At 40.3% G+C, this 26,690-nt stretch overlaps 1 protein-coding gene across 1 annotated transcript in view; it reads right to left on the bottom strand.

The window, feature by feature from the left end:
* Positions 1 to 26,690, bottom strand: part of LOC139445227 (uncharacterized) — a 100,475-nt gene that overhangs the window by 37,516 nt on the left and 36,269 nt on the right. The window contains exons 2-3 of the mRNA XM_071226366.1: positions 26,167 to 26,333; positions 3,360 to 3,378 (exon numbers count right to left, since the gene is read on the bottom strand). Coding sequence (XP_071082467.1) covers positions 3,360 to 3,378; positions 26,167 to 26,333 — 186 coding nt within the window. The remainder of the gene's footprint in view (positions 1 to 3,359; positions 3,379 to 26,166; positions 26,334 to 26,690) is intronic.

Below are 26,690 nucleotides of genomic sequence, written 5' to 3'. Positions count from 1 at the left end.
TACGCCTCTTTTAGCAATATTCCAGCAATATCACGACGGGGGACGCCCAGAAATGGGCTTCACACGTTGAACCCATGTCGGGAATTGAACCCGGGTCTTCGGCGTGGCGAGCGAACGCTTTAACCACACGGCTACCCGACCGCCCCTTTCATGGCAATATAACTAGATTGATGGGTTCAGTGACTTTCATGGTCGTCAATATGTTAACATTTGTGGACAACAAATCCACATTCTAATCTAACTTTTGATATGTGGGTCCTATTCTACCCTGAAAGACAGTTATTATGATTTGTATTCGTTTCTTTGAGAACATTTCCCTGTAACTAGTCATATCTCAAACTTTTCCATATCCATACATTTTGTTGTTGTTGTTGTTGTTTAACGACGCACTCAGCAATATTCCAGCGGCGGTCTGTAAATAATCGTGTCTGGACCAGACAATCCAGTGATTGACATCATGATCATCGATCCACGCAATTGGGATCGATGACATGAATCAATCAAGTCAGCGAGCCTGACCACCCGATCCCGTTAGTCGCCTCTTCCGACAAGCATGTTCTCCTTTTACGGCAAGCATGGGTTGCTGAAGACCTATTTTACCCCTGATCTCCACGGGTCTTCTGTTCTGTAAATCCCCCACTGAAGTTAATTTGTACTTGGTGCCAAATTACCAGCAACCTTGCAGTGATATGTTTAGTGTGTAGTCAGCAATGAGATTGCAGGGATGTAGAATGGCGCGACATTTAATGTCCTTTATTAGGATATAACATAGTATTTAGCCAGCCTTGATTTATTCCTTGACATTTACTACAGTAACTCAAAAACACGCAAGCATGATATCCTCTTTATCATATAATGTCATACTTAAATTGCTCTTTATTACAGGGAAACTGATCTAGCTAAGGGACGTCAAGTCTATTTATACGCAGCCTGTCATTACGTTGTCGTAATGTTACGAAACGGAGGCAGAGGTACCATAGAGTGACTAAATAACAAAGAGTAAAATATCCATATCCAACTTTAAAAATTTCGGGAAAACATCGAACTGATCCCCTAGCGTCCTCCCTAATTGCCTCGTAGTTCATACGAGTACGTCTCCATAGTGACCTGGTTCCTGTTTGAGCCTGATGTTCGGTGTCTTAGACTGTCATTTTGATTATGATAAGCGTTATCCAAGTAAGTTGTCCAGATGCCTGATAGCCAATTTTGAGTCGAACGCCGATATATCAGGTGACGGATTTTTCGTTTGTAAACACTAAATGTAGTACCTACCTCGCCCTTTTAACATACATATCAACCCGTATATACACCCAAGGCATGGACGGATACAGCTTTTTTTAAAAGTGGAGGGTGCACAATTAAGATCTATTTATTGTCTTTGGTGATAATTTATACAGAAATAAAGATTTTTTTCGAAAAAAAAAAGGGGTTGGGGTGGGTCTGCATTTTTAACGCTGACATTCAGCTTTAGCATTTGACGATTACCTTGGAGGAGCATGGGGAGGCATTGCCTTGCACAAAGCAAATGATATTGTTTGTTGTTTAACGCCGCACACAACAATCCTCCGCTAAATGAATATACACATTAATTTTTCATTCACATTCATTCACATATAGATTGAAAAGAGTTATAGAACAACTAATACCTTTCTATTTTGGCTCATTAATCATTTCTTAAATTTACCCTTTACCTCTTTTCAACCTATTAGAGCTGGAGTTTCGAACCCTTAAAGGCTTGTGAGACAATTTCAAGGCCATGTGTTAATGGATACTAGCGTAAATATTGAATGGTGTACATACAAAACTAATCAATTTGCGTTTACGAGCAATTCTAACCCGGCATACCCACGGGGGAAAATGTCAAAGCGTCGCTTTGTTAAAACATGCATGGCACTAGTGGTTGTACTTACTTAGGAAAATATATGAACTACCGCAGAAAAGAGAAACTCAGTATATCGTTTAACACAGATGGGCTGTATGTCTTGGTGTGGGTGAGTTGTCTGATTTAATTTAGTATATTTCAGTTTTATCACGGTGGTCAGCTAATGTAGATCGTAGGAGTAATTATCCATTTTGTTGAAACTCACGGGTACACGACATGTTGCATAGAGTCTATGATCGCATAATGTCTGACGATGTTTCAGTGCCATCAAGTAGTGACAAGCCAATAAAGATGTAGATGTAGGAAATTGTAGAGTGTATGCAAATTGTTTATGTTGTTGTTCATGTGTCATGCAGCCATTTTGCCAAATATGTATATCGGTGACTGTTAACAGACATTATATCTTTTTTAAATAGTTATTTATTACAACACATTTAGCATACCAAGAAGTGGCAACAAAAAATATAATGGGGGGTAATATCTGAGGTATAATGATTTTTACCAGTAATTTATACAAATAAGTCCCAAATACAACTTGTGAAAACACACAGGTTAAAGTCTTTGAATGCGATAAATGATATTTAGAGAAAGTGAAGTTTAAAGCAAACAAAGTTGTACAATACATCAGATTCTTGTCTTGGAGTTACATGATAATTCGAGGGGTTGTTTAGGTTTTCAGCTTGTCGTAAAAGGCGACTAAGGGGATCGGGTGGTCAGGCCAGCTGACTTAGTTGATGCATGCCATCGATCCGAAATGCGCTGATCCATGCTCATGATGTCAATCACTGGATTGTCTGGTTCAGACTTGATTAATTACAGACCGCCGTCATATAGCTGGAATATTGCTGAGTTTGGCGTTAAACAACAAACAAAACATGACAATTCGAGAAGGTTACGTTACAATGTGGAAAAGCAGTGTCATATGGATGTTCTTCGAAATACGTGATTGTCCGAGAAAATTACTTAAATTTACAATGTGAAAATGCAATATACAATGGATATACTTCTAGAAACATGATTGTTCGAGAAGCTGCGTTATAAAGTATAGACGTGCATTGTGAGGTGAGGTGAGGTGAAATGGGGTTTAACGTCGCGTCCAAGATTATTGCACTTATATAGCGACGTGCATGTTCATGTACGTGTGTGTGTTTGTGTGGCTGCTTGTACTAGTCCGGACTGATGCCGATTTATAGTGCTAGCTCACTGAGATACCATGCCGCAGTTTAACATGAATACCCCACTCAGACACAGTATACTGACTCCGAGCCGACCAGTCCTTGTTTTAGCCCCTTAATGCCGAGCGCCAGACAGGGTAACAACAAGTACCATCTTTTAACGTCTTTTGGTATGACGCGGCGGGGATCGAACCCCGGACCTTCCACTCTCCGGGCGGACGCTCTACCACTAGACCACGGAGGCGGTCCGTGCATTGTGACAATAGTTGTATACTGACAGGTGTAAAGATTACGTTGCTTACCATTCACTGCTGGAAGAACCTGCAAAACAACAAACGTGTAAATGAAATCAATATGGAAAGTTACGAACAATAATGGGCTTGACATGCCAGGTTAGTAAAATTAAGATAAGTGCCAAGACTGTAACGGTTGGATGGCTTCTATTCAGCGGTAATGGCGCCAATAAATATTTCACTCTCGTTATTGGCTTAGTGGAAATTTGGGGTCATGATATTAACTGACATTAACGGCAGAATGATCTTTTGATTGGAATAGCCGCCGGTGCTGTCCCATACACCAGTGTTTCTTTCACTTATTTCAAGGCATGATTGTGCAACTATTACAGAAAACGACCTTTTGCGATATTACTTGTTTATTAAGCTAGGGGTACTGTTTATTGTGTAACCTTGTGAACTGGTGTGTGTGTGTGTGTGTGTGTGTGTGTGTGTGTCTGCTTGTACTAGTCCTGACTGATGCCGATTTATTGTGCTAGCTCACTGAGATACCATGCCGCAGTTTAACATGAATACCCCACTCAGACACATTTTACTGACTTCGAGCCGACCAGTCCATGTTTTAGCCCCTTAACGCCGAGCGCCGGACAGGGTAACAACAAGTACCATCTTTTAACGTCTTTTGGTATGACGCGGCCGGGAATCGAACCCCGGACCTTCCGCTCTCCGGGCGTAAGCTAAACCACTAGACCACGGAGGCGGGCTGAAAACCACATGAATGAACAACTGAAAATCATTAATAATAACAGGTGCTCGCAAAAAGGTCAAGTATCCTGCCACACCGTCATCACCCGCGACTCACATAATTTGCTTGAAAAGTTAGCTTTTGTGTGTTGCCTTACGCCGAACGTTACAACGGTGTATGTGCATTCAGAACCAACCAGGGACGAGGGTGAGATTATATCTCCAGTATATAAATACAGTAAACTACGGTTATAGCGAACACGCTTATAACGAACTGACGGATATAACGAACTTACTTTTTTGGTCCCGACTATTTGCTGTAGTTATGCTGTATATATGCTTATAACGAACTACGGTTATTACGAACTAATATTAGTAGTCCCTTTGAGTTCGTTATAAACGTACTTTACTGTATTATGTTACACATTACCTACAGCTTCCAGTCTTGGGTGGTTGTGGATTAGGGGGTGATGGATGGGGCTGGGGCTGGGGCTTGGGCTTTGTGAGGTGGGGAGATGCCTGTAATGGGAAGAACAGGGTGACGTGGGAATGACTGGGGGTGTTTTAAGGGTAGGGTGGAGTATGTTGAGTGGAGCCGAGGTGGGGTGATGCGTGTATTGTGTAAAACAAAGTGAGGCGGGAATGATTAGGGGTGTTTTAAGGGTAGAGTGGAGTATGTTGAGTGGACCCGAACTGGGGTGATGCGTGTATTGTGTAAAACAAAGTGAGGCGGGAATGATTGGGGGTGTTTTAAGGGTAGAGTGGAGTATGTTGAGTGGACCCGAACTGGGGTGATGCGTGTATTGTGTAAAACAAAGTGAGGCGGGAATGATTGGGGGTGTTTAAGGGTAGGATGGAGTATGTTGAGTGGACCCGAACTGGGGTGATGCGTGTATTGTGTAAAACAAAGTGAGGCGGGAATGATTGGGGGTGTTTTAAGGGTAGAGTGGAGTATGTTGAGTGGACCCGAACTGGGGTGATGCGTGTATTGTGTAAAACAAAGTGAGGCGGGAATGATTGGGGGTGTTTTAAGGGTAGAGTGGAGTATGTTGAGTGGACCCGAGACGGGGTGAAGGTCGTATGAAATAACCCTGTCAGAATGGATTTAAAAAAAATGAAAAATAGATTACCGTAATATATTTTAAAACATTACCCAGCGTACAACAAACATATATGTACAGTGGTCCCTACACCCATCATCATGATTTTATGCCTTTTAAGTAATAATAAAGAGAATTACCTTACTTCTTTCGATAAATAGCCCGAAAATATACCACATTGAAAAAACAACCCTTTCTTATGTTGTAAATGTCTGCGTTAGCTCTACACCCATGTTAACTGAACGGCTGTGTAACCCTTAAAATTATTGATCATGAATGGGTAGAGTGTGTATTATACTTGATACATATTGAACGTTTTCAAAGGATTGTAATTTTGCACAGTAGGGTAATGCCATACGAATTTAACACAACGGTTACAATGTAATAGATATCTTACACATTGATGCAGGTTAGTATCAATAGTCGGACATTATTGGGTGTACGTCAATATCTGTTATAACCTGTTATTTTGCGACAAAGAATAGATGAAGCATTTCAATTTCCGTGTTTAGTATCAATAGTCGGACATTATTGGGTGTACGTCAATATCTGTTATAACCTGTTATTTTACGACAAAGAATAGATGAAGCATTTTGATTCCCGTGTTTATCAAAAACACGAACATAACACCACAGCGATTTCTGGTAACTGTCTTCATTCATTAAATGTCAGTGTCTAGTTGGGCGAATTTTTGCGAGCCAATTATTAACGGTAACCTTTGCGATAGTGACCATATGCTGAATCAATAGTGCCACGGCACTGTAGCTCACCAGCAGTATATTGGATAACTCAATTGTTTGCAAAAGCAGTCACTTATGATAATTATCAGCATTTATATCTTAACATGAGGCATCCATAGTGATGTATGTTTTCTTGAAAGTATACATCCGCTGTTAATTCAAATAAGAAAATACAAGTGTTTTGGGTTTATATAATTCATTCGTTCCTTGCCCGCGGATAACTCGAATGCGATTTTCATATCAACTTCATATCATTTAAAGGAAGTATACACTAAGTCCTGAAAATTGGATTTGACCAAAACATTACAAATGTTATCAAAACGTTATCAGGCTGAAAACAGTCACAAAAACACTGAAAACTTCAGGTCCAAAACACAACCATGACACCCGTATGAAATACATGACCATCGAATAACTATGCCTTGTTTTGTTTTTTCATCTTTAGCCACCATCAAATATGGCTGTATACTTTTTTTGGCCGGCAGTGCAGGTATAACCTTTGAAGTTCATTCGCTGTGTCCCCAAAGTGGGATAAGACTGGATAGAAATGCACACAGCATCCCTCGCGCTTCTGACTGATTATTGTTGAAGCAGTGAACATGGTGCTTGGTTCAAAATATATTCTGAGTAAACATCCCCGTCAATAACATCGCCAAACAGGTCAGCAAACAATAAGCAACTAGTGATTGCAAACACTCAAGAGATGACAAAGTATTTGTTTGTTGTTTATTTAACGCGGAACTCAGCACTATTCAAGCTAAATGACGGCGGTCTGTAAAATAATCGAGCCTGGACCAGATAATCCAGTGATTGACATCATGAGCATCTATCCACGCAATTGGGATCGATGACATGCATCAACCAAGTCAGCGAGGATGACAAAGTGAATATGTTAAATCAAAACATGGAAACTGAATGCTTTATTAACACCGATGCATACATAGCCTAACAAATGTTTAATCTAAGCATCTGCCGCAGTACACAAGATAGACCTGCAGATATTTCCATTCCAATAGTATTTTTTTTAAATGGTTAAAATGGGGATGAAACTCAAAAAAAGAATAACATTATGCATGCATTGGTTATTGAAACATTGTCCAATATGCCGTCAACACTAATGATATTGAATGTGCCTTGTGTATGATTGCATACTGCAAGATTTTCTTCATGCAAAATTTACATTCAAACACCAAGTATCATAGCTGAGCCTTTTTGTTCAGGCGAATATTACATTTATAAGTATTAATAATATTTTATTTTTTTAAAAGAAAGTTCAGAACCATTGATAAGCTCTATCGTTCAGCAATGCCAGACATGACGTTAACAAGCGTGATTATTGCTTGACGTCGCATCAGCAATTTGCATCTATTGACATTGAATCTCTGACGGGGCTGTATTCAAGTTGAGCTAGAGATTGTTTGACACGAAATTAATCAAACGAATAAAACTCTTTTCAGCACCCCACAAAACAATTACCCTTACAATTAGCCCGTTATATTTTCATTTCTGAAGGACCAGAGCAGCAAGCGGTTTTCTGATACCCGCATCTAATTTGACAATAATGACGCTGTTATCGGTAATCATATTGCTATATCAGGTTCATACTACGGGCGACATTAAAAGAAAATCGATGTTACTAAGACCTTTAGAAAACACATTGATTCTAAACACCCGATATCGATTGCAAGGTGGCTCTGCACTAAATCCATGATATCCAATTGACATGAAGAACGGACAATGTATTGGTTTCATTATGATGTACAATTAATAAGGGTATGCTTAGGGATCTATTTCGTTATGGACAACACTTTTAAATTGGATTGGTCTACAGAGGAGAACAACAACAACCCCTGTTATTGACCCATGGCGATACAGGTCGATATCGTTCAGCCGTTGTCACAATTCAGGTGGCCCTCTAATGGAACTGACAGGAACTTTGTTGGATTTTAAAGAGATTGGAAAGGTTTGCCTCATTTTAATGGGGATTTCTATCATTAGGTATGACTGTTTATTGGGTTCCGTTCTCAGGTAATGGTTGCAGCTAAGTACAACCATGACATTAAACTGGGGTTCCAGATCAAGTGAGTGAGTGAGTTGGGCTTAACGTATTTCAGTTATGTCACAGCTTGTCAGTTTGATGTGGTGGAAAGCCTCGATGATGTAGGTCTTAGACCTTGGGCGAAACCCCGGTGCTCTGGTATGAAGATGACAAACCAGGAAACAAGCAGGACAAATCTGTCATTCAAACCCCGGATCATAAGTTCCTGGCACGCCTAAGGGAAACAACTCTGGACAGCGAATTGCGACGCCCAGGACGATTAGGGCACACGTGACCACCCGGGTGAAGTGACAAGGTGCATGGGGTGTAGATTGATTCGAGCGTGTGTGGTATAGAGGCATAAATCCATAGTTTATGTTGTAGTGCAGAACAAAATATGAATAATGTACGCGTCGTCGTGAAAACACCCTACGGTAATTCACAAAACGAGAGTACTCTCGGCCCAAGAGGCTATCAGCCACTCTGCAAGATTGCTTCCGTCAAGTGACCAGGGCTCACTTGCGCAAAGCGATCTAAGCGCTACGACTATCGTAGGCCTGTGTTAAAGTATGGTAGTTACGATCATCTGAGCTCTAAGATGGTTTTGTGCAAGTGGGCCCTGGGTCATGTGACTGTAGGTTCGAATACCAGTGTCCCCCTGATTATGCTTGCTCACAGTGATCACTTCGGTCTAACCTCCCACATCAGTTTCTTTGTTTGTTTGTTTGTTGTTTGACGCCGCATTCAGCAATATTCCAGCTACATGGGTGGCCCAGTCGTCTAAGGCCCCGCGATTCGCTGTGCAGAGTTGCGTCCCCTGGACACGCCAGAAACCTATGATTGTGGGTTCGAATCCCGGTTCGCCACAATTATGTTTCTAGGTTTGTCAGCACCATACCCGTGCTCGTGGGTTTCACCGAAGTGGTAAACGTCTGAGACCTGCATCACTTCGTGCTTTCCTCCCACATTAAGCTGACACGCCTGATATAACTGGAATACTGTTAAAAGCGGCGTTAAACCCAACTCACTCACTCACTCACCTAACCCGGATCTATACAGGATACCTCCCCGATTAAGCAGACATATTGTGATATAGCTGAAAAACTGCTCACGCGGTATAATCCCAATGTCAAATCCGCACAAAACGAGCTCGATATGTTATAGATTCTTCTTCTGAAATCAGTATATGGTAAAACATAATGACGTTTTTACTACCATCTCCTCAATGTATACCACTTTTGAAATGGCATTAGATTCGTCCTAACAGAAATAGTATAAGCCATGAATACACCTTGGAAGAAACGATCGAATGGTCTGGATAGGCTAACATCAAATCTAGCTAGAAATGATGTAGAAAATAATCGGCGTTCATTATGGATCCCATGATTATCGATCTCGCGCTCAGGTATCCAGGAGCCCATTCTAGGGTGCAGGACAGATGATCTGAACGTAGCCGTGAGTAATGTGAAGACTTCAACGTTTTTACGAACTAATGGGCGATAGTTAGAGCATGCTAAGACACTGATACAGCCAGGTTATCGATAAGAGTTGATATCTTCTGTACCACTGGTGGAACCTGTCGCAGACATTTACCACTTTTGGTGAACACCACAAACAGGTAATGATGATGTAAGATCGCTGAATGAATCTGGGATTCGCAATCCACTTTCGGCGGATCCTGTACTCCCAAGGAACGTAACTCTACACAGCATAAAAGCCTTAGAGCACTCGTGTCTCCATTTATACCTCTACGCGTACATCGTGTGGTCATGTACAACGTGAATGGATAATCTGTCTCAAATATTATTATTACTTGTTTTATTATTAATAACGGTGATATCCCCTACTCCCCAACCCCTCGCCACTATCATCACCCCCACCTGTCAAACCAACCCTTACCTCATCCTCTACCCTCACATCTACCACCTGCCCTTTTCCAATATCCTCATCTTTAAGGGAATTAATCCGATTTAGCATTTAAACAGCCCCACGGGGACATCAAACTCGGACTCGTACCCTTAACAAGCCTTGACCTAGGCGTGAAGAACCAGCGCTTCAACCAGTACCTTACCGCCCAGAAAACAGTTACACATAACAGATATTATTTAGTACGCTCGTGGGTCACAAATAATCACCGTCAGAACACTATAAAAATAAAACCCGAAAATAACAATGCTATACCACACACAGAGTCAGTAACATCAAATTGCGCATGCGTGCTGGCAAGTTGCTCGGTGGATAGTGACGCTCACAGTGATGCTTCATGTAGCGTGAAAAAAATTACATTGCAACACGATATTCCCCGAGGAAACCCGAGAAGACAAATCTATATTGTGATACATTAGACGTTGTATGAAATAACTGATTTTCGTTATATGGATTTGCAAAACAAAACTTAATTCAGGTCGATGTCAAGAGGACGAAAGTGCACGGGTGGCTCAGAGGACGAAAGCGACACAATTTGCTGTGCTGAGTTGGGTCCCTTAGCGATCTGATAATCGTTGGTCGGAAGCTCAGACTCGCTCCGTGTACTACCTCTGGACAGGATCCGTGCTGGTGGTTTTTACCAAAGTAGAAGACGTCCTTCCACCATCTTGAGTTTATTTTTATATCAGTGAGTGAGTTGGGCTTAACGCCGCTTTGAACAGTACCCTAGCGATCTCACGGCGTGTCAGCTTAATGTGGGAGGAAAGCCTAAAGTGATGCAGGTCTCAGACGTTTACCACCCTGGTGACATCCACGAGCACGAGCATGGTGCTGACAAACCTAGAAACATAATCTGGGCGAACCTACAATCATTGGTTTCTGGCGTTCCCAAAGGACGCAAATGGGCAACCCGTTGCCTCTCCCCAACATTAAAGCGGTACAAGGCTTCGATTTTTCTTGGAACGCTCATTTTCTAACAAAACACAATTTGTTTGTCTGCAAACTTAAATCTTATAAAAACTCAGAACAACCTAACAATTAATGATTAGCCGAAAACACTTGAGATACTGTCTCAGTTTCTCCTGTGTTATGGCTGACTGGCTTGGGTTTATGTGGTCTCTGATTTCATTTTTCACTGTTCAAACCGTATCGAACCCTACCCATTCACGTAAACACACTGAGAATGCAAGGTTTAACCTTTCTCAAGATATCGATTGAAACAATGAAGACTCTCAACAACAAAACAATGAGCGTATTCGAGTGGAACCAAGAGAGATCTCTGTTACAATCGAGACCAGTATACACGTTGACTGATAGATCAAAATACCTTATATTGTTTACAAGTCACTGAAAGTCGGCGGAACGCTAGTTCCAATTGGAACTTAAGTTTCGTCTTAAACCATTGACCGTACAGCTTTCGCCTTGTAGTAAATATCAAGATTTCGATGTCAATAATGTAAGCGTTTTGCACTGTCAAAGCCTTTCCTCTCAGGAAAAACAAATCGCTTTCACTTGTTAGGTCTACGGCTATGGATGGTAAACTAGTTCGATTCGATCAATATGGTTGGTAAAAGCGGTATGGCAAATAAAACACGATGTAGAGATTTGACACATGAACAAAAATACTTCTGTGTCAAAGCTTACTGTTAACAATTAAGGACGTCTGGTCAAATGAATGACCAGGTATTGAAAGTCATGAGGAAGCATCGTTTATAAAAACTTTATAAATTTTATAAAAATCATGACCTAGATGTTTTGGGAGACCTTTCAGGTTAAAGAGGCTAAGGTCAGGGGAAGGTCAGGGCCATGAGGTCAGGTCATAATTACGTTAGCTTGCCTTGTCTGATTACCACATGAATATGTGATGTTTTGATCATGAATAATGCAGATGCTTTTATCCATACAATCCTATCGCTAGCCATATGAATAGCACAAAGAATCAGATATAATGGCAACAGTCGAGTACCGATATATTGTTACGACCTTTTGCATAAACGTTCATAATTAGATTTGTCATATTGATTAACATGTCGCGGCCATCAATCACATTGCCTCGTCGTATTCGCCTCTTCTGTTATCATCACATCTGAAAAACCTTCTATTTAAAGCATTGGCGGAAGCTTTGAATCCGATTGCCTTGTGTGCAATCAGAAACAACTACAACCGAAATAAATGAACGCATTTGATAGCTATCAGTGACACCGAGGTTATCAATAATCAACAATGCTCAGTCCACGGGAATATTATTTACGACCAAACAAGAATATAGTAGTTACTGGCAGTAATTGAAGCTTTGTGATATCAGGGGTATCAATAAACGAAGACGAAATTAAACATATACATTAATTTTCCATCGACGCTGGTAGGGATCACCTTCAAAGAGACGGGATGTAGGTTTGTTGACGAAGTGATGAAGTTTACGAGATACTCAGAGAAATTGGGCATTGTCAGTGTTTGAGTTGTAACAATTGGATCGATAGCAGTTTAGGAAAACAACTGCAATGACCAAGGGAGTGTTTGGCTTCATTAAGCATGAGTGTGTGACTGGTATGATATTCACACATGAATGTACGACAACCACACCGTGGCAGAGTCCGCGGAGACTCTTCAGAAATTACATGGTTTCCCTGTTAGTTCAGAAGGTTCCAGGGTTTTGGAATGGGTGGGTTAACGGGCAGGTGTGGGTTTGGTGATTCACATAACACTTGGTTGACATCTAAAATATCTGAAATATGTGTGTGTGTGTGTGGGGGGGGGGGGCATCCCTTCATCTCCTCCTTAGACCCGCTAGTGTAGTTACGTTTTAGTTACATTTGTTGTGATATTACTATGCTTTACCTGGTACCATTATTTAATTTAATTTAATAAAATACGTGTATATTTTGAAGCTGCAGTGACAAAAATAATGTCCCATGGAATTCCTTATGTTGACTTGTGTCATGTATTCCCGTTTTTTGTAAAGGTAAAGTTTGACTTGACTTTGCATGTGCTTGAGACGACGGTGCCAGTGCTTTGACCGGATATGCTAATATTTTCGCGAACACCTGGTACCATCACTATTTGATAGCGATTCATAATCAAATCTAATAGTCGGAATCGTGCAATGGATCTCTTACCATTACATTATTTTTGTCATCACGCTTTTATGTACACTACATCGATACATCACGTGGACACAATATTTATAAGATATACATCTTTATATTATACTTTCTTTCGTTAAAAATTTAAATTGTCTTTAAAATGCCAAGGCTCGATTGTCAATCCATGAACGTGAAGGTTCCATGTTAGCACAGTAATGCTTGTGCTTTGTCATATTTAACTTTCATTGATAAACGATATACAGTTATGTGGAAGTTTATTACTAGTGATAGAGTTTAAGACGATGAAAAGTAATAGCTGTGACACATTGGGACCTAATAGTGTCACTCCGCTTGTCTCGAGATAGTTCTATGTGCCACGAGACTCCGAGTTAACCTGGTATAGTGTATCCATACATATAATGAGTGAGTGAGTGAGTATGATTTTACGCCCCTTTTAGCAATATTCCAGTAATATCACGGCGATGGATGCCAGCGATACGTTACGATAATGGTTCGATAGGGAATGCTAAAAACATGATTACGAAGCGACAAAGCAGATAAACCTGAATATTCCCTGACGATTGGTAGACGTATAGTAGAGAATGAACAGAACGCGTCATTATAACAGTGTTACATGTGGAGAAAGGGAAACGAAAGAACACCCGATTCTTAAAGGAAATTGTCAAGCTTGATAACGGTGTAGTGAGTGAGTGAGTGAGTATGGTTTTACTCCGCTCTTAGCAATATTCCAACCAATATCACGGCGGGGGACACCAGAAATGGGCTTCACACATTGTACCCATGTCGGGAATCGAACCCGGGTCTTCGGCTTGACGAGCGAACGCTTTAACCACAACGCTACCTGACCGCCCCCCCCCTACATATAGTATGTACATATATTCCGTGAGAAATGGGCAGTCAACAACATGGTGCCGGGGGTGTAGCAAAACGTCGAAATCAATCATAAACTTTCGCCAGGACTGTCGAGCTGTGTATCAATTTACAAGAGCTACTTAAAATGTCTCAATTTTTCAAATTCAGAGAGGATACTTCAACGCAAGGACATCCGGGCCACGAGGTTGTACGGTCATTATGTTCAGAAACAGGTATCATATTGAAAGAATAGGGGGAGGTCGGGTAGCCTAGTGCTTAAAGCGTTCGCTCGTTACGCCGAAGACCCGGGTTCGATTCCCGACATGGGTACAATGTGTGGAGCCTATTTCTGGTGTCACCCGCCGTGATATTGCTATAATATTGCTAAAATTGGCGTAAAACAAAACTAACTCACTCACTGAAAGAATAGACAATATCTTTTGGCAAACGGTAAAAAATCAGGTGAAGAAAGGTTTTCGATAAAAGCGACAATCATAAATAGTGATGATGCCAGGTGTTCACACAAAGGTAAGCGTGTCTTGCCCCACCAGTGAAACCCGTCAAAACACACGCAAAGGCAAGTCAATGGTTCATCTGAATTAACACGGTAACGCAAGTCAAAATATGGAATTTCATCGTGTAAGTGAGTGATGCGTCTAATTTGAAAATGTCCTGAATGTCTTTGATCGTAACATGGGCGCAATGTGTGAATCCCATATCTGGTGTATCCCGTCGTCATATTGCTGGAATATTGCTAAAAGCGGCGTAAAACCATACACACACACCACCAAAATCGTAAGGTAAAAGCAAATTGGACACTGGGATAGAAAAAAACAACCGTACGTTAATAAAACGAACAGTACGTTATGCCATTCTCAGTACATTTCAGCAATCATAAATCAATAATAGATCCATGTCACAAATAAACGCATGTCAACCTATCACCTTGGTTATAACATTGGTAACAACTTTATTCTCAGCATGACGACGCAAAACATCCTAACAACCACAACAGCAGCAAGATCAAACACGTTTTACCGGTACAGCCATGCCAATATTGACACACACGAGGACAAAGACACCGTACACAGTCTAGGAGAATGCCTCAGCCCCGATCAATCATAGCTTATGTATTTTTGATGCCTTGTAACTGGTAGAACAATTATCAACATGACATTATCTAAGGAGAATGTTGCCAAGATATCATTTAAATGCCTCTTGAAACTGAGTCTCCATGAATAAATAATAAAGTCAAAACTACGATGCCCATATTTCTCGAATCCTGCGTGAACACAAACGTTTGAAATTCTGAGTTTTGTTAACGCTGATGTGTTTCATGGCTACGGCAGATAGCTGGTATGAGGTCAAATTACTTATTGGATAAACACACAACCATACAAACATCAGATCATAAAAAGTTAATATCTGTTTATTGTCACCATGGGCTCATTAAAAACGATGTGAACGATTCGTTTCTGGAAAAAATATTTTTTGATTTTGTCCGGGACGAAAACCGGTTTGGATACATAATCCGGTTTGGTCCGGTAATACATATTCCGTGAAAGTAAAATTTTCCTGATTTATCTCCCCTTGTCTCAAAAGTGTGGCTGTGTTTGCGACTTTGAGTTGATAATTCTGTCTGCTGAAAAAAAATTAAATAGTCTCATAATATTTATGACATTTTGAACGGTTATTTTATTAACCTTTGCAAACATACCCAAAATCCCCCTGAAAACGTATGCGGTAAATCAGCACGTATGCCGTTTACCTAAGAAAGTCAGTACATCGCTATGTGCTAAAATAATGCCGATGCGCCGTTAAATATTAACTCACTCACATACTACCTGCAGAACTAGTTTAATAAATTATAAGAAAATTCCATGAATCAAAACTTTATTTCGGCGTTAAAGATAAGTACCGTTGTCAAGCAAGGCACCGGCTAATAGGTAAATACTAGAATACAAGAGGTTGCAGCGATTATGATAAGTAATAATAAAAAGTGTATGTATAAATAAACTAATTAGTCATTAGTTGTCATTGACAGTACATCTGGCACGACATTGCTAATGGGTGAGTTCGTGAAAGTTTGTCTTACGACATCGGACGTCGTGGTTTAAGCATTATCATCACTGAAATTATCTGAAGTGCATAAAAGCAATCTTCTCCTATTGAACAGCCTACACGCAGGGTAGGAGGAGGGGAGTAGGAGCTTGGCATAATGGCAGACCCAGCATGATGTCGATTGTTGAATCAAGGAATCCTCAGATACCATCTAGTCACATACATGTATTCTATTTGAGGTGAGGTGAAATTGGGTTTAACGTCGCGTCCAAGATTATCGCACTGATATAGCGGTGCGTGTGTGAGTGTGTGTGTGTGTGTGCGTGCGTGCGTGCGTGCGTGCGTGCGTGCGTGCGTGCGCATGTGTGTGTGTGTATCGCGTTAGGAACATTTCCTTTCAGTGAACAGCCATTTAATATTCTGTGGCACTGGGTGGTGTAAGATTGGTTCATTGATATGACTGAATGTGAATGTCTCACGTAACCAACACACTTATAATATGCAACAACAGAATTAGTATCTATAATGCTGTTCCTGAATTTTTTTATAAAACGCCAACTCCAGTGATCAATCAACCTCGATCATCTGAAACAGATTCCACTGGACGCAAAAAGCGGTGAGGTGAAATTGGGTTTCACGTCACGTCAAAGATTATTGCACTTGTATAGCGACATGCATGCACGTGTGATTGTGTGTATGTGTGTGCGTGTGTGTGCGTGTGTGTGGCTGCTTGTACTAGTCCGATTTATAGTGTCATGTCACTGAGATACCATTATCTAGGACCTACCTATATTAAAAGCGCCAAAGTTGGGTGAGTAAGTGAGTAAATGGATGGGTGAGTGAGTGGGAGGGTGGGTGTGTTAGTTGGTGGGTGGCTGGCTTGGTGATTGCTGATGAACGGACACCTATGAATGATCGACTCTTGCAACAACTATTGGGAAAAAGAAACTTGCTCTTATTCGTAAAGCAAAGCCGTCTTTGACTCAACTTGTTGTGTGTACATGTATTATGGAAGTCACAGAGACATGGGTGGTATCTGCGAAACCCTAAAATGATGCAAATAATAGCTTTTGCAGCATGCAGATGTTTTTATATTTAGCACACAGAAAATACTTTGACATAAGTAACCATTTCTCCATTTCATTTCATTTGATCAAGAGCGTCAGAAATGAAATTTGTAAAAAGGTTCTTGCAATTTACACTAAGTTATTCTAGTGCTTGGACTATGGTTACTCCTAACGACTTACAATAATGTTCAGAGTGGTTTTAAATCCATATTCCCAAGGCAAGGGAGTTAACTGACTAAAAAAGTTCAGTTTCCACTCTTGCCGAATTAGGCTGGTATTATGGAGTTACATTTACGCTTGACTAACGAGTCTATGCATTATCAAAATCGCGCAACGAAATCAAAATCCGGTTCGTAAACTGTCCTACAGATTTCGGTCGATTGCAGGATTTGCAAAGCATGTGCACCGCCAACTCGTTGTCAACAGATATTTTCCAATTTTTTTCATGTTTTTAATCAAGGTGCTCACGCATTGCGCGATGTTTTATCACAACATAGACCTTGATTATCGATCAGATCGTCTTGACTGGGCGCCACTGTTTTGTTTGAAGCAAATGCAAGTGATACAAGGGGCGGAATCTGATTGGTCTATGGAGGGGCTTAGAAGGGACATAACTCGTAATAACCACTGGTGGCGCTACGATAGAGCCCAGCAATTCCAGCCCAGTTCGGCAAGGGTGGAAACTGGACTTTTAAAGTCTGTTAACTCTCTTGCCTCGGGAAGATGTGTTAAATCCAATTCACTTACTCACCTACAATACCAAGACTACGCTTTTTTAAGCCTCCTCGTTATTTATTTTTAGTCCATGGGCTTAAAAGCGGGAAAATATATCGCCTTTAAGCCCATGAGCTCAAATTGATATGAAAAAGTGATTGATCTCCCTTACCGGATGCTCTTTAGCATGTGTTGGAGCGTGCTTCTGTATGCAATATTGCCCCCAATCGCTGTTAGGTTTCCACATTTGCAAGACGAGGGACCCCCAGCGTTGGTGATATTGGTGGGTACTCAGTGCAACAATTTAAACGCACATGACAGACACGCATAACAGCGATATTGGTTTGTTGTAACATTTTTGGTCATTTTTGAACGTGTTTTTGACTCCACATTTTTAAACTGTAAAGGAAAACCACGTCTTTCTTTGTTAAAGTGTTACTCTCTCAATCCATTTGTAAATGTTGTTTCATAAACTTGAGATAATCAAGCTTTAAATTTGAATGAAATGTTACTCAACTGAAACAGGAAAACTCCGTAATTAATACCAGGAATTAAAAACGTGCGAACCAGGTAACTGTAACATTAAAACGGCCATATTGATGGATAAAGGTGTTAGGATCAACACCGAAACGTCGCACTAATTGTAATAAAGAAGTTGATCATCCATAGAACTCGTCTTACTTCATCACTCCAACTTCTAAATGCCACTGAAAGAAGGGTTCCGACTGTATGAAGTCGGCGCCAGAGAAGTATCAACTCATGCAGATTTGATTGGTCGTAAAGCATTAAATAAATGGATCACTGAAAATAAGTCATGACACAAGGCGTTCTTGAAAAACAATAGTGTGGCTCGTTTCCGAGAAGAGTGAGTGAGTGAGTGAGTGAGTATGGTTTTACTCCGCTTTTAGCATAATTCCAGCAATATCACGGAGGGGGACACCAGAAATGGGCTTCACACATTGTACCCATGTCGGGAATCGAACCCGGGTCTTCGGCGTGAAGAGCGAACGCTTTAACCACTAGGCTACCCGACACCCCCTTCCGAAAAGAGAACGTATGCCTTGAATTGGTGATGGAACACAGTATTAAATGGCAGGTCCTGTCCGTGTTTAACATATACTTTATACTAACCGTTTTCTCTTTTGTCATGGACCAGAACATGTATTATCCTAGTTAAAACGCCTCATCAGTTGATTAGTATTAGTCAGGGCAGAATCAATACAACCATTATAAAAATTCACAACTTTATGAAACATAATTATTCTGTAGGCGCCTGTTGTCACCCACGTACACACAAACAGCTGAGGCAATCATTTGTCAGATAGTTATTGACACTCCTGTTAGCTGACCTATTGCTTTGATCAGTCCAGTGCATTCTTTTTACTCAGGAGATCCATCACCACAGCGCGCATCAGCAGATCATAAGTAATGGTCATTCAAGACAGTATGAATTATGGATGAACCTTCCATAACGTGTCGCATTGGAAACAATGACATACATACATTGTGCTATCTTATGAATAGACAGCATATTTTGTAGTGTCTCCTATGTTCGCACTTCCCGTTTCCCGATCTTCGCTGATAATACATGACCTGCATCCTAGCTTGCACTGGTAACCAATGCCCCCTCTGCTTCCCATAGCAACCCTTGCTTTAAGCTGGTTTGATTCAGCAAGTTATAGTCACACCGACGTGTGAATTGTTGCTTATACTATCAATTACAGGATAGTCTGGTCCATAATCGATTATGTAAATGCTAGGACACAAAAAAAAACACACAAAAAAACACACACACACACAAACACACACTCAAAAACAAAAACAAAAGACACATTACATGTTCTCTATTCCTTGTCCCTACTGATGTTCCATATTCCCGTTTTCCAAGATCTGACTATCAATGTTCCCCATTTCCTTGATCTCACTGATAAGCCATGTTCCCTGGGTTTTTTTAGTTTTCACCGATAATCCATATTCCCTTTTTCCTTGATCTTCTGACTATCCATGTTCCCCATTCCTAGATTTCATTGATTACCCATGTTCTCCATTTCCTCGGTTCCACTGATAACCCATGTTCCCCATTTTCTTGCTTTCACCGATAACCCGTTTCCCCTATTCCTAGATGTCACTGATAAACCAAGTTCCCTATTCCTATATCGCGCTGATAAACCATGTTCCCTATTCCTAGATCTCACTGATAGTCCATGTTCCCTATTCCTAGATCTCACTGATAGTCCATGTTCCCTATTCCTAGATCTCACTGATAACCCAAGTTCCCTATTCCTAGATCTCACTGATAATCCAAGTTCCCTATTCCCAGATCTCACTGAAAATCCAAGTTCCCTATTCCTAGATCTCACTGATAGTCCATGTTCCCTATTCATAGATATCACTGATAATCCAAGTTCCCTATTCCTAGATCTCACTGATAATCCAAGTTCCCTATTCCTAGATCTCACTGATAATCCATGTTCTCCATGTCCTAGGTTCCACTGATAACCATTGTCCCCCATTTTCTCGATTTCACAGATAACCAATTTTCAGAGATCTCACTGATAATCCTTGTTCCCTATTCCTCGATCTCATGGATAACCCATGATCCACATTTCTATGATCTCACTGATCATCAATGATCCCTATTTTATTCTCCCTATTTTATTCAATCACATAGTCGCATTTTAGTAACATCTGGTTTTCAGCATCGTGGATCTTGGAAAGGTAGTTATTTGAACTGACATGTAACTACTGTCATGCTTGGCTGTTTTGCATCAACATCACCAAAGAGCAACTGTACCATACAGTAACTGTTGACACTGCCACACACTACAGTGGTAAAGTTAAATATCCTGCACTTAAATATTATGAAAAATATTTACATCCTAAACACGTCCAGATCATGAATATATCTAGAACTTGAAATGTTTAAAGTGAGTGAGTGAGTGAATGAGTGAATCGGTTTAACTCCACTTTTAACATTATTCCAGTTGTATCACGGCGTGTCAGCTTAATGTGGGAGGAAAGCACGAAGTAATGCAGATCTCAAACGTTTGCCATTTTGGTGAAACCCACGAGCCCAGGTATGGTGCTGACAAACCTAGAAACATAATCGGGGCGAACCGGGATTCGAACCCACAGTCATATGTTTCTGGCGTGCCCAAGGGACGAAAGTCAGCAGAACGTATTTCGGCGCCTTAGACGACTGGGCCACCCATGCCCCGCTATATCCCGGGTGATTAAAGTCTGTCTCTGAACTCCATGTCAAATAAATTAATTTTAATCATTTATTTATAACAAATGTACTTCACATTTTTACTGAACGAACTTTTTAACTGTAAAATAACTTTACACATTGTTTTACCAAAATGTTTCCACGTTTTTTATGGATTTGGAAGACATCAGAGAAAATGAAAGATTATTTAAATATTATTCGCGAATGCTTCCAGTGTCATACAGTTGTGCTGTGTGTAATATTCTTCTGATTAGACAATCGTTTTAGTGGGTTTAACGGCGCTTTCAACAGTGTTTCAATTATAACGCATCGAATAACGAATTTTTGAGGAAAGTCCAAAGTGATGCAGACCTTGGACGTTGACCACTTTAGTGAAACACTCGAGCACGAGAATGTGGAGGATAAGCCTTAAAACATATTACATACTACGGGGAATCGGGGATTCGAACCAATGATCATGTGAATCGCAACGTCTTAGACGACTGAGACCTGTAAACCCCTCGGTGGCTTTATAACGAGACCTGACCATAACATGACAGCTGACTGAACGGTTGGTTATTGTAGATCGTTATACGCCTGAACTACGTCACTGCAATGAAGTCATTAATTCTTTAAGCTTCAGTTTTTACGGTTAAGCAAGTATGTGTTGTGTTTTGCTTAGGCTGGGATGAGAAGTTTTTGATACACAGTACACCTGCATTTATGAACAGGCCACAAGTGCAGGGCGCTTTTCAATACGCATTGGGTGAGTGAGTGAGTGAATATGGTTTTACTCCGCTCTTAGCAATATTTCAGCAATATCACGGAGGGGGACACCAGAAATGGGCTTCACACATTGTACCCATGTCGGGAATCGAACCCGGGTCTTCTGTGTGACGAGCGAACGCTTTAACCACTAGGCTACCCGACCGCCCCTCAATACGCATTGACCACCCTATGAGCAATAATTGTAATCCTAGACATGAAACACTTTGTGTATACCCAATGGATCCTGGTTACCAAGGGGACGCAACTGTGCATCGCAAATTAAGCTTAAACGACTTCAGAGAAGGCCCACACATTATTTAAGGAAGAAAATATATGAATATCGACTTCTTTATTACGAGGATAACGTTTCGCAGTATATGTTTACTCCTTCATCATGTGAATGAATGCCACGAGGCAGAAAACATCTAAATGTCCATGTAAAAACAACAAAATTACTAAGATAACAGATAAAGGTAGAAACTAACAAGGGAAGCCAACAGATGATTGGCGCTGAAAGGTGATTGGCAATAGACAATGAAAGCCAACACTTTACAGTAATAGCGCTGATAACGTGGAAGCCAGTACTTATGATATCATAGATAAGCAAGTTAGTATGATAACTTAGGTACTAGCGTCTATACTAATTCATTCATTTCTGATGTCCGATGCAATTCCCTATTTTGACTTGTACCTAATTTTCCCATGGTTTTTTTCAGGTAGTGCCCCCGATAGTGATTCATAAACACACGCTCATGATATAGTCGCAATTGTACAATCGACTCTGCTTTCTGCAGAGATTTCTATTGGATATGGAAAGGGTTTTGTCGTTTTTGTTGCTTTGTCGAATTTATTTTTACACAAACCTACTCAGCCACAGAGTACTTTTTTACAAACTTGCAGAATGAGGGATAGCTAAATAGACATCAGGGAGACACGGGTCGGCCCAGTCGTCTAAGGCGCCACGATTCGATGTGCAGAGTTGCGTCCCTTGGGCACGCCAGAAACCTATGATTGGTGGTTCGCATCCCGGTTCGCCCCTATTATGTTTCTAGGTTTGTCAGCACCATACCCGGGCTCATGGGTTTCACTGAAGTGGTAAACGTCTGAGACCTGCATCACGTCGGACATTTCTCCCACATTAAGCTGACACGCCGTGATATAAATGGAATAATGTTAAAAGCGGCGTTAAAACCAAGTCACTCACTCACTCAATAGACACAATCAAATTATACTCTGTTTTGCCCCTCAGTTTATATACCGTAGAGGCTGTCGTAGATTGAGTTGACTGTAAAACTTTGTGGTGTGGTAGTTAGACATATCAGAATGTGTGGGAGCCTCGTTCCATAAACCGAGCTGGAAGTGAAATATCAGAGAATAAAAGCTGATGAAATCGATTTGTTGAACAGACCTATGTTCATTGTTTGTTATGATTGTGTCTCATGCATGCTTAAAATGAAGGATTTAACCTTTACAAAGTTCTAAATCAATTTCCACCCAATTCTCGTTTTAAACGGTGCAAACCCATCACAGCTAATTCCTTCAGTACGTTAGTAAACCTTTACCTAATGACACCCATCTAAATAATTCCATATGTATGGTAGTTATAAAGCCACGAGAGTACCTCATCTTATCTCCATTATTAAAGAAAAGCGGTTATAACTATATTGAAGTGTGTTAACGTCTTGTCATTGTGTCTTCACCTCCTCCCTTTGGTCTTGAGTGTTGGGCATTGCATGTAAGCCTTCAAAGAATATGTACTGTTTGGTGCCTGAATGATCGGATTATTCTGTTGAGATTGTTTCCGGGGTCAAAGATCAGCATACAACTCTTGCTCAGAAGTTGTTTGATCAAAGGTGAGGTGAGGTGAGATGGGGTTTAACGTCGCGTCCAAGATTATTGCACTTGTATAGCGACGTGCATGTACGTGTGTGTTTGTGTGTCAAAGATTATGTTTGTACTAGTACGGACTGATGCCGATTTATAGTGCTAGCCCACTGATATACCACGCCGCAGTTTAACATGAATACGCCACTCAGACACAGTATACTGGCGGACGCTCTACCACTAGACCACGGAGGCGGTCTTGATCAAAGGTACAGCATTCAAGGTCTTAGTAAATCTGTCACAAAGTTTTTTGTAGACAAGTGAAGGATATTTCTAAATTTGACGCATCGGTGACAGAAACTATGTGCGATTCTATTCCCTATTTTGGACATGTACCATGCGTTCCCGTGTTGTTTCTCGTTAACAATTGACTTGCCTCTGCATGTGTTTGTGACGGGTGCAGGATACGCCCACCCTCTCAAGAACACCTGGTATCGCCACTATTTGATAGTGATTCATAGAGACATGCCCATGATATAGTCGGAATCGTACAAGCGACTATTTTGGGGAGAGATTTCTTATGAATATGGAAAGGGTTTTGTCGCCTTTATATTTTTTGCAGTAAGCACTAATTGTCTTTGAACGCAATCAAAATCCCTGACCTCCATTGACAGTCTAATATTAATTGCAGTGAATGCTGAAGCAGATTAATGCTTAAAACTGACAGATCCAGTTAAAACTATTCTGAAATTTTAGTTACAAAGATATATTATATTGTTAAGTTCGCCCAAATGGGCGCGTGCAGTTATTTCTTATTCTAATTTGCGTTTCTTGTGACGTCACACCTTCAGATAGTCATCTGCTCTGTGTCGTTGTGAGTGATGTAGTGAGGGAGTGTGTTTCTATGCCGATTTTAGCAATATTCAAAAAATATCGAGGGAACAAGAAATGGGCTTCACACACTGTACCCACGAATTTGGGACAAGCGAAAGCTTTAAACACCAGGCTATCCTCATGCCCTGACGTCACACTGTAAAGTCGCCATGTTTAAAACTGTTCAGCGGTGTTGAATTCTCGGTATTTATGATCACAAATCATAGATCAATTTCAATCTTATTCATTTTATGACAATAGATACAATATTTAGTCAAATTGAAGGAGTACCGCCATTACTTATATATCCAATGGATCTTTAATGTGAGGTCCGCAGTATAAACCTTATATATTACGTCTGAGAAAAAAATCCATAATGTTTCTTTAAATTCTTGTTTGTTCGATCATGGATAACAGTGATTTAATTTAAACATGGCTCCAAATTTGCAAAATTTATTGCTCCATATGATACACACATGTTATAATGCTTTCACTCGCAAAACGGCTTTATCGGGGAATTGCAGATACCGTCGTTAATGTAATACAGACAGACGATGTTGACCTAGATGATACAGTTTCACAGTTACCTGCTCTATAGTTATTTATCAAGCGTTGATTAAAATATGGCTGTTATAAAGCGTGTTTGTACAGATAATACATTTGTGTCAGAGTTCATGTAATTCACACGCTTTTTACTTGGAAATACTTCTATTCAGACACCAATATGAAACACATTCATGTAACAATTCCTTTGTATCGCACTGTCTATTAAGAGGCGGAAGAAGTGAATTTCTTATATATCATCAAGCATAAAAATAAAAACGATCTTCAAAATATTACGATTATTATAATGTAGTTAAAAATATTGACAAAATGGTCTACATATCATATTCTTAGGTATATAATATATATTATTATAAAGCCTTTCTTTATAACTCGTTACAAGAAATATTTTTAACATTTTAACGTAGAACGATTCCGCTAAAGGTCACGAAATACAAAACGTTAAGGCCACATCTTGTTTCATTGATCTAATTTGAGAAAGGTATTCACATATCAGCTTGAACATAAACTATTATTATTTCTTATTGACTTTAAGATGTACAGATCTGTGTTGGCTTTTACGTGAGAACGTATATGTGGCAGTTTCAGACATTAGCGCGATCTGGGCCAAAGAGGATCAATCTACGCCTACCATATGTGTATTTAATGAAGGACCTGTTAAATCTTCCAGAAATTTCAGTATCACCAGTCTCCGATATTAACACACAAGGAATTCTAACTTTTATACAATAAATTAAAAAAACTGTTCCCAAGGAATCAAATGACATTTTAAACCGTATAACATATTTTCTTAGTTTTGTTAATTAACCTGTTAGTTTTATGTGCAGCGAATAGGTAAATTGCAGTTTATGCATATACTACTCAAAATAAGTTAAAGAGCACCTGGTTGTTTCATACAACTATAGTTAATATGTCGTGACAGATTAAGTATAGTAATGATAAAAAATGGGTGTTCTTTAACTTATTTTGAGTAGTATAGATGTCATACTGTAGAGTTCAAATAGTATTGTGTGGATCCTCATTGTATTTCCACAAAACGAACATGCTTCATGACAATTCCATACAACGAATACATATGCCGTTTGACCTTTTATGTCTCTGGAGAAAATGGCGGGATTTGTATCGAAATACTATATTCCCAAACACGATTTGTCGCCATAGTGAGTTGTTATGTTTCATGTTCTGATATGGAGCCAAAGTATAAGATGACATCAGCCGCCATTTTGAATTTCACGATCAGCAAACTTCCCGAACGTCCCGTTAAAGAAATATACCTAATATTCATATTCCTACCTTCAAATAAATATCCGACCAGCAGAAACACCACAATCCTGATAGAAAATGTATCCGAGAGTCTCTTCGAGGTAATATGCGCCATTGCCGGCGAGTGACAGGTCCCAGAGCAAAGTTGTCGTCTGCTGCTACTTGTCGCCTGCTTCGTCTTCCAATCTACCTGTCCCCTGAGGAAAGCAGATAAAACAATCGATTAGCTAAGTAGTTTCAGCCAAGCATGGGAGCAAGAGTCGTCCCTGGGTTCCTGCGATGCCTGATGCGGGTATTACATCGATTTTATTGATGGTTAGAGCAGTGCCAACTAAACAAGCCGTGTATAAAGCGTTTTGTGTTGATGTAAAGCCCCGATCAACAAACAGCCCGACTCGGGAGCGAAGCGACAACGTGCGTGCGACTTTGTTTCCAGAGAACTGTCTCCAGGACAAGACTACAGCGAACGCGGACTGCATCGATTGGAGGAAATATACGTGGCTATTGAAGATGCATTGCTCTTCTCTGGAACATGTTTAGTTAAATCTGATAAA

The sequence above is a fragment of the Haliotis cracherodii genome, unplaced genomic scaffold (assembly GCF_022045235.1).
Source record: "Haliotis cracherodii isolate W230 unplaced genomic scaffold, xgHalCrac1.p SCAF_6, whole genome shotgun sequence".
In the NCBI taxonomy this organism is placed as follows: domain Eukaryota; kingdom Metazoa; phylum Mollusca; class Gastropoda; order Lepetellida; family Haliotidae; genus Haliotis; species Haliotis cracherodii.
The sequence above is the reverse complement of the archived record's forward strand: the minus strand, read 5'-3'. Positions and strand labels throughout refer to the sequence as shown.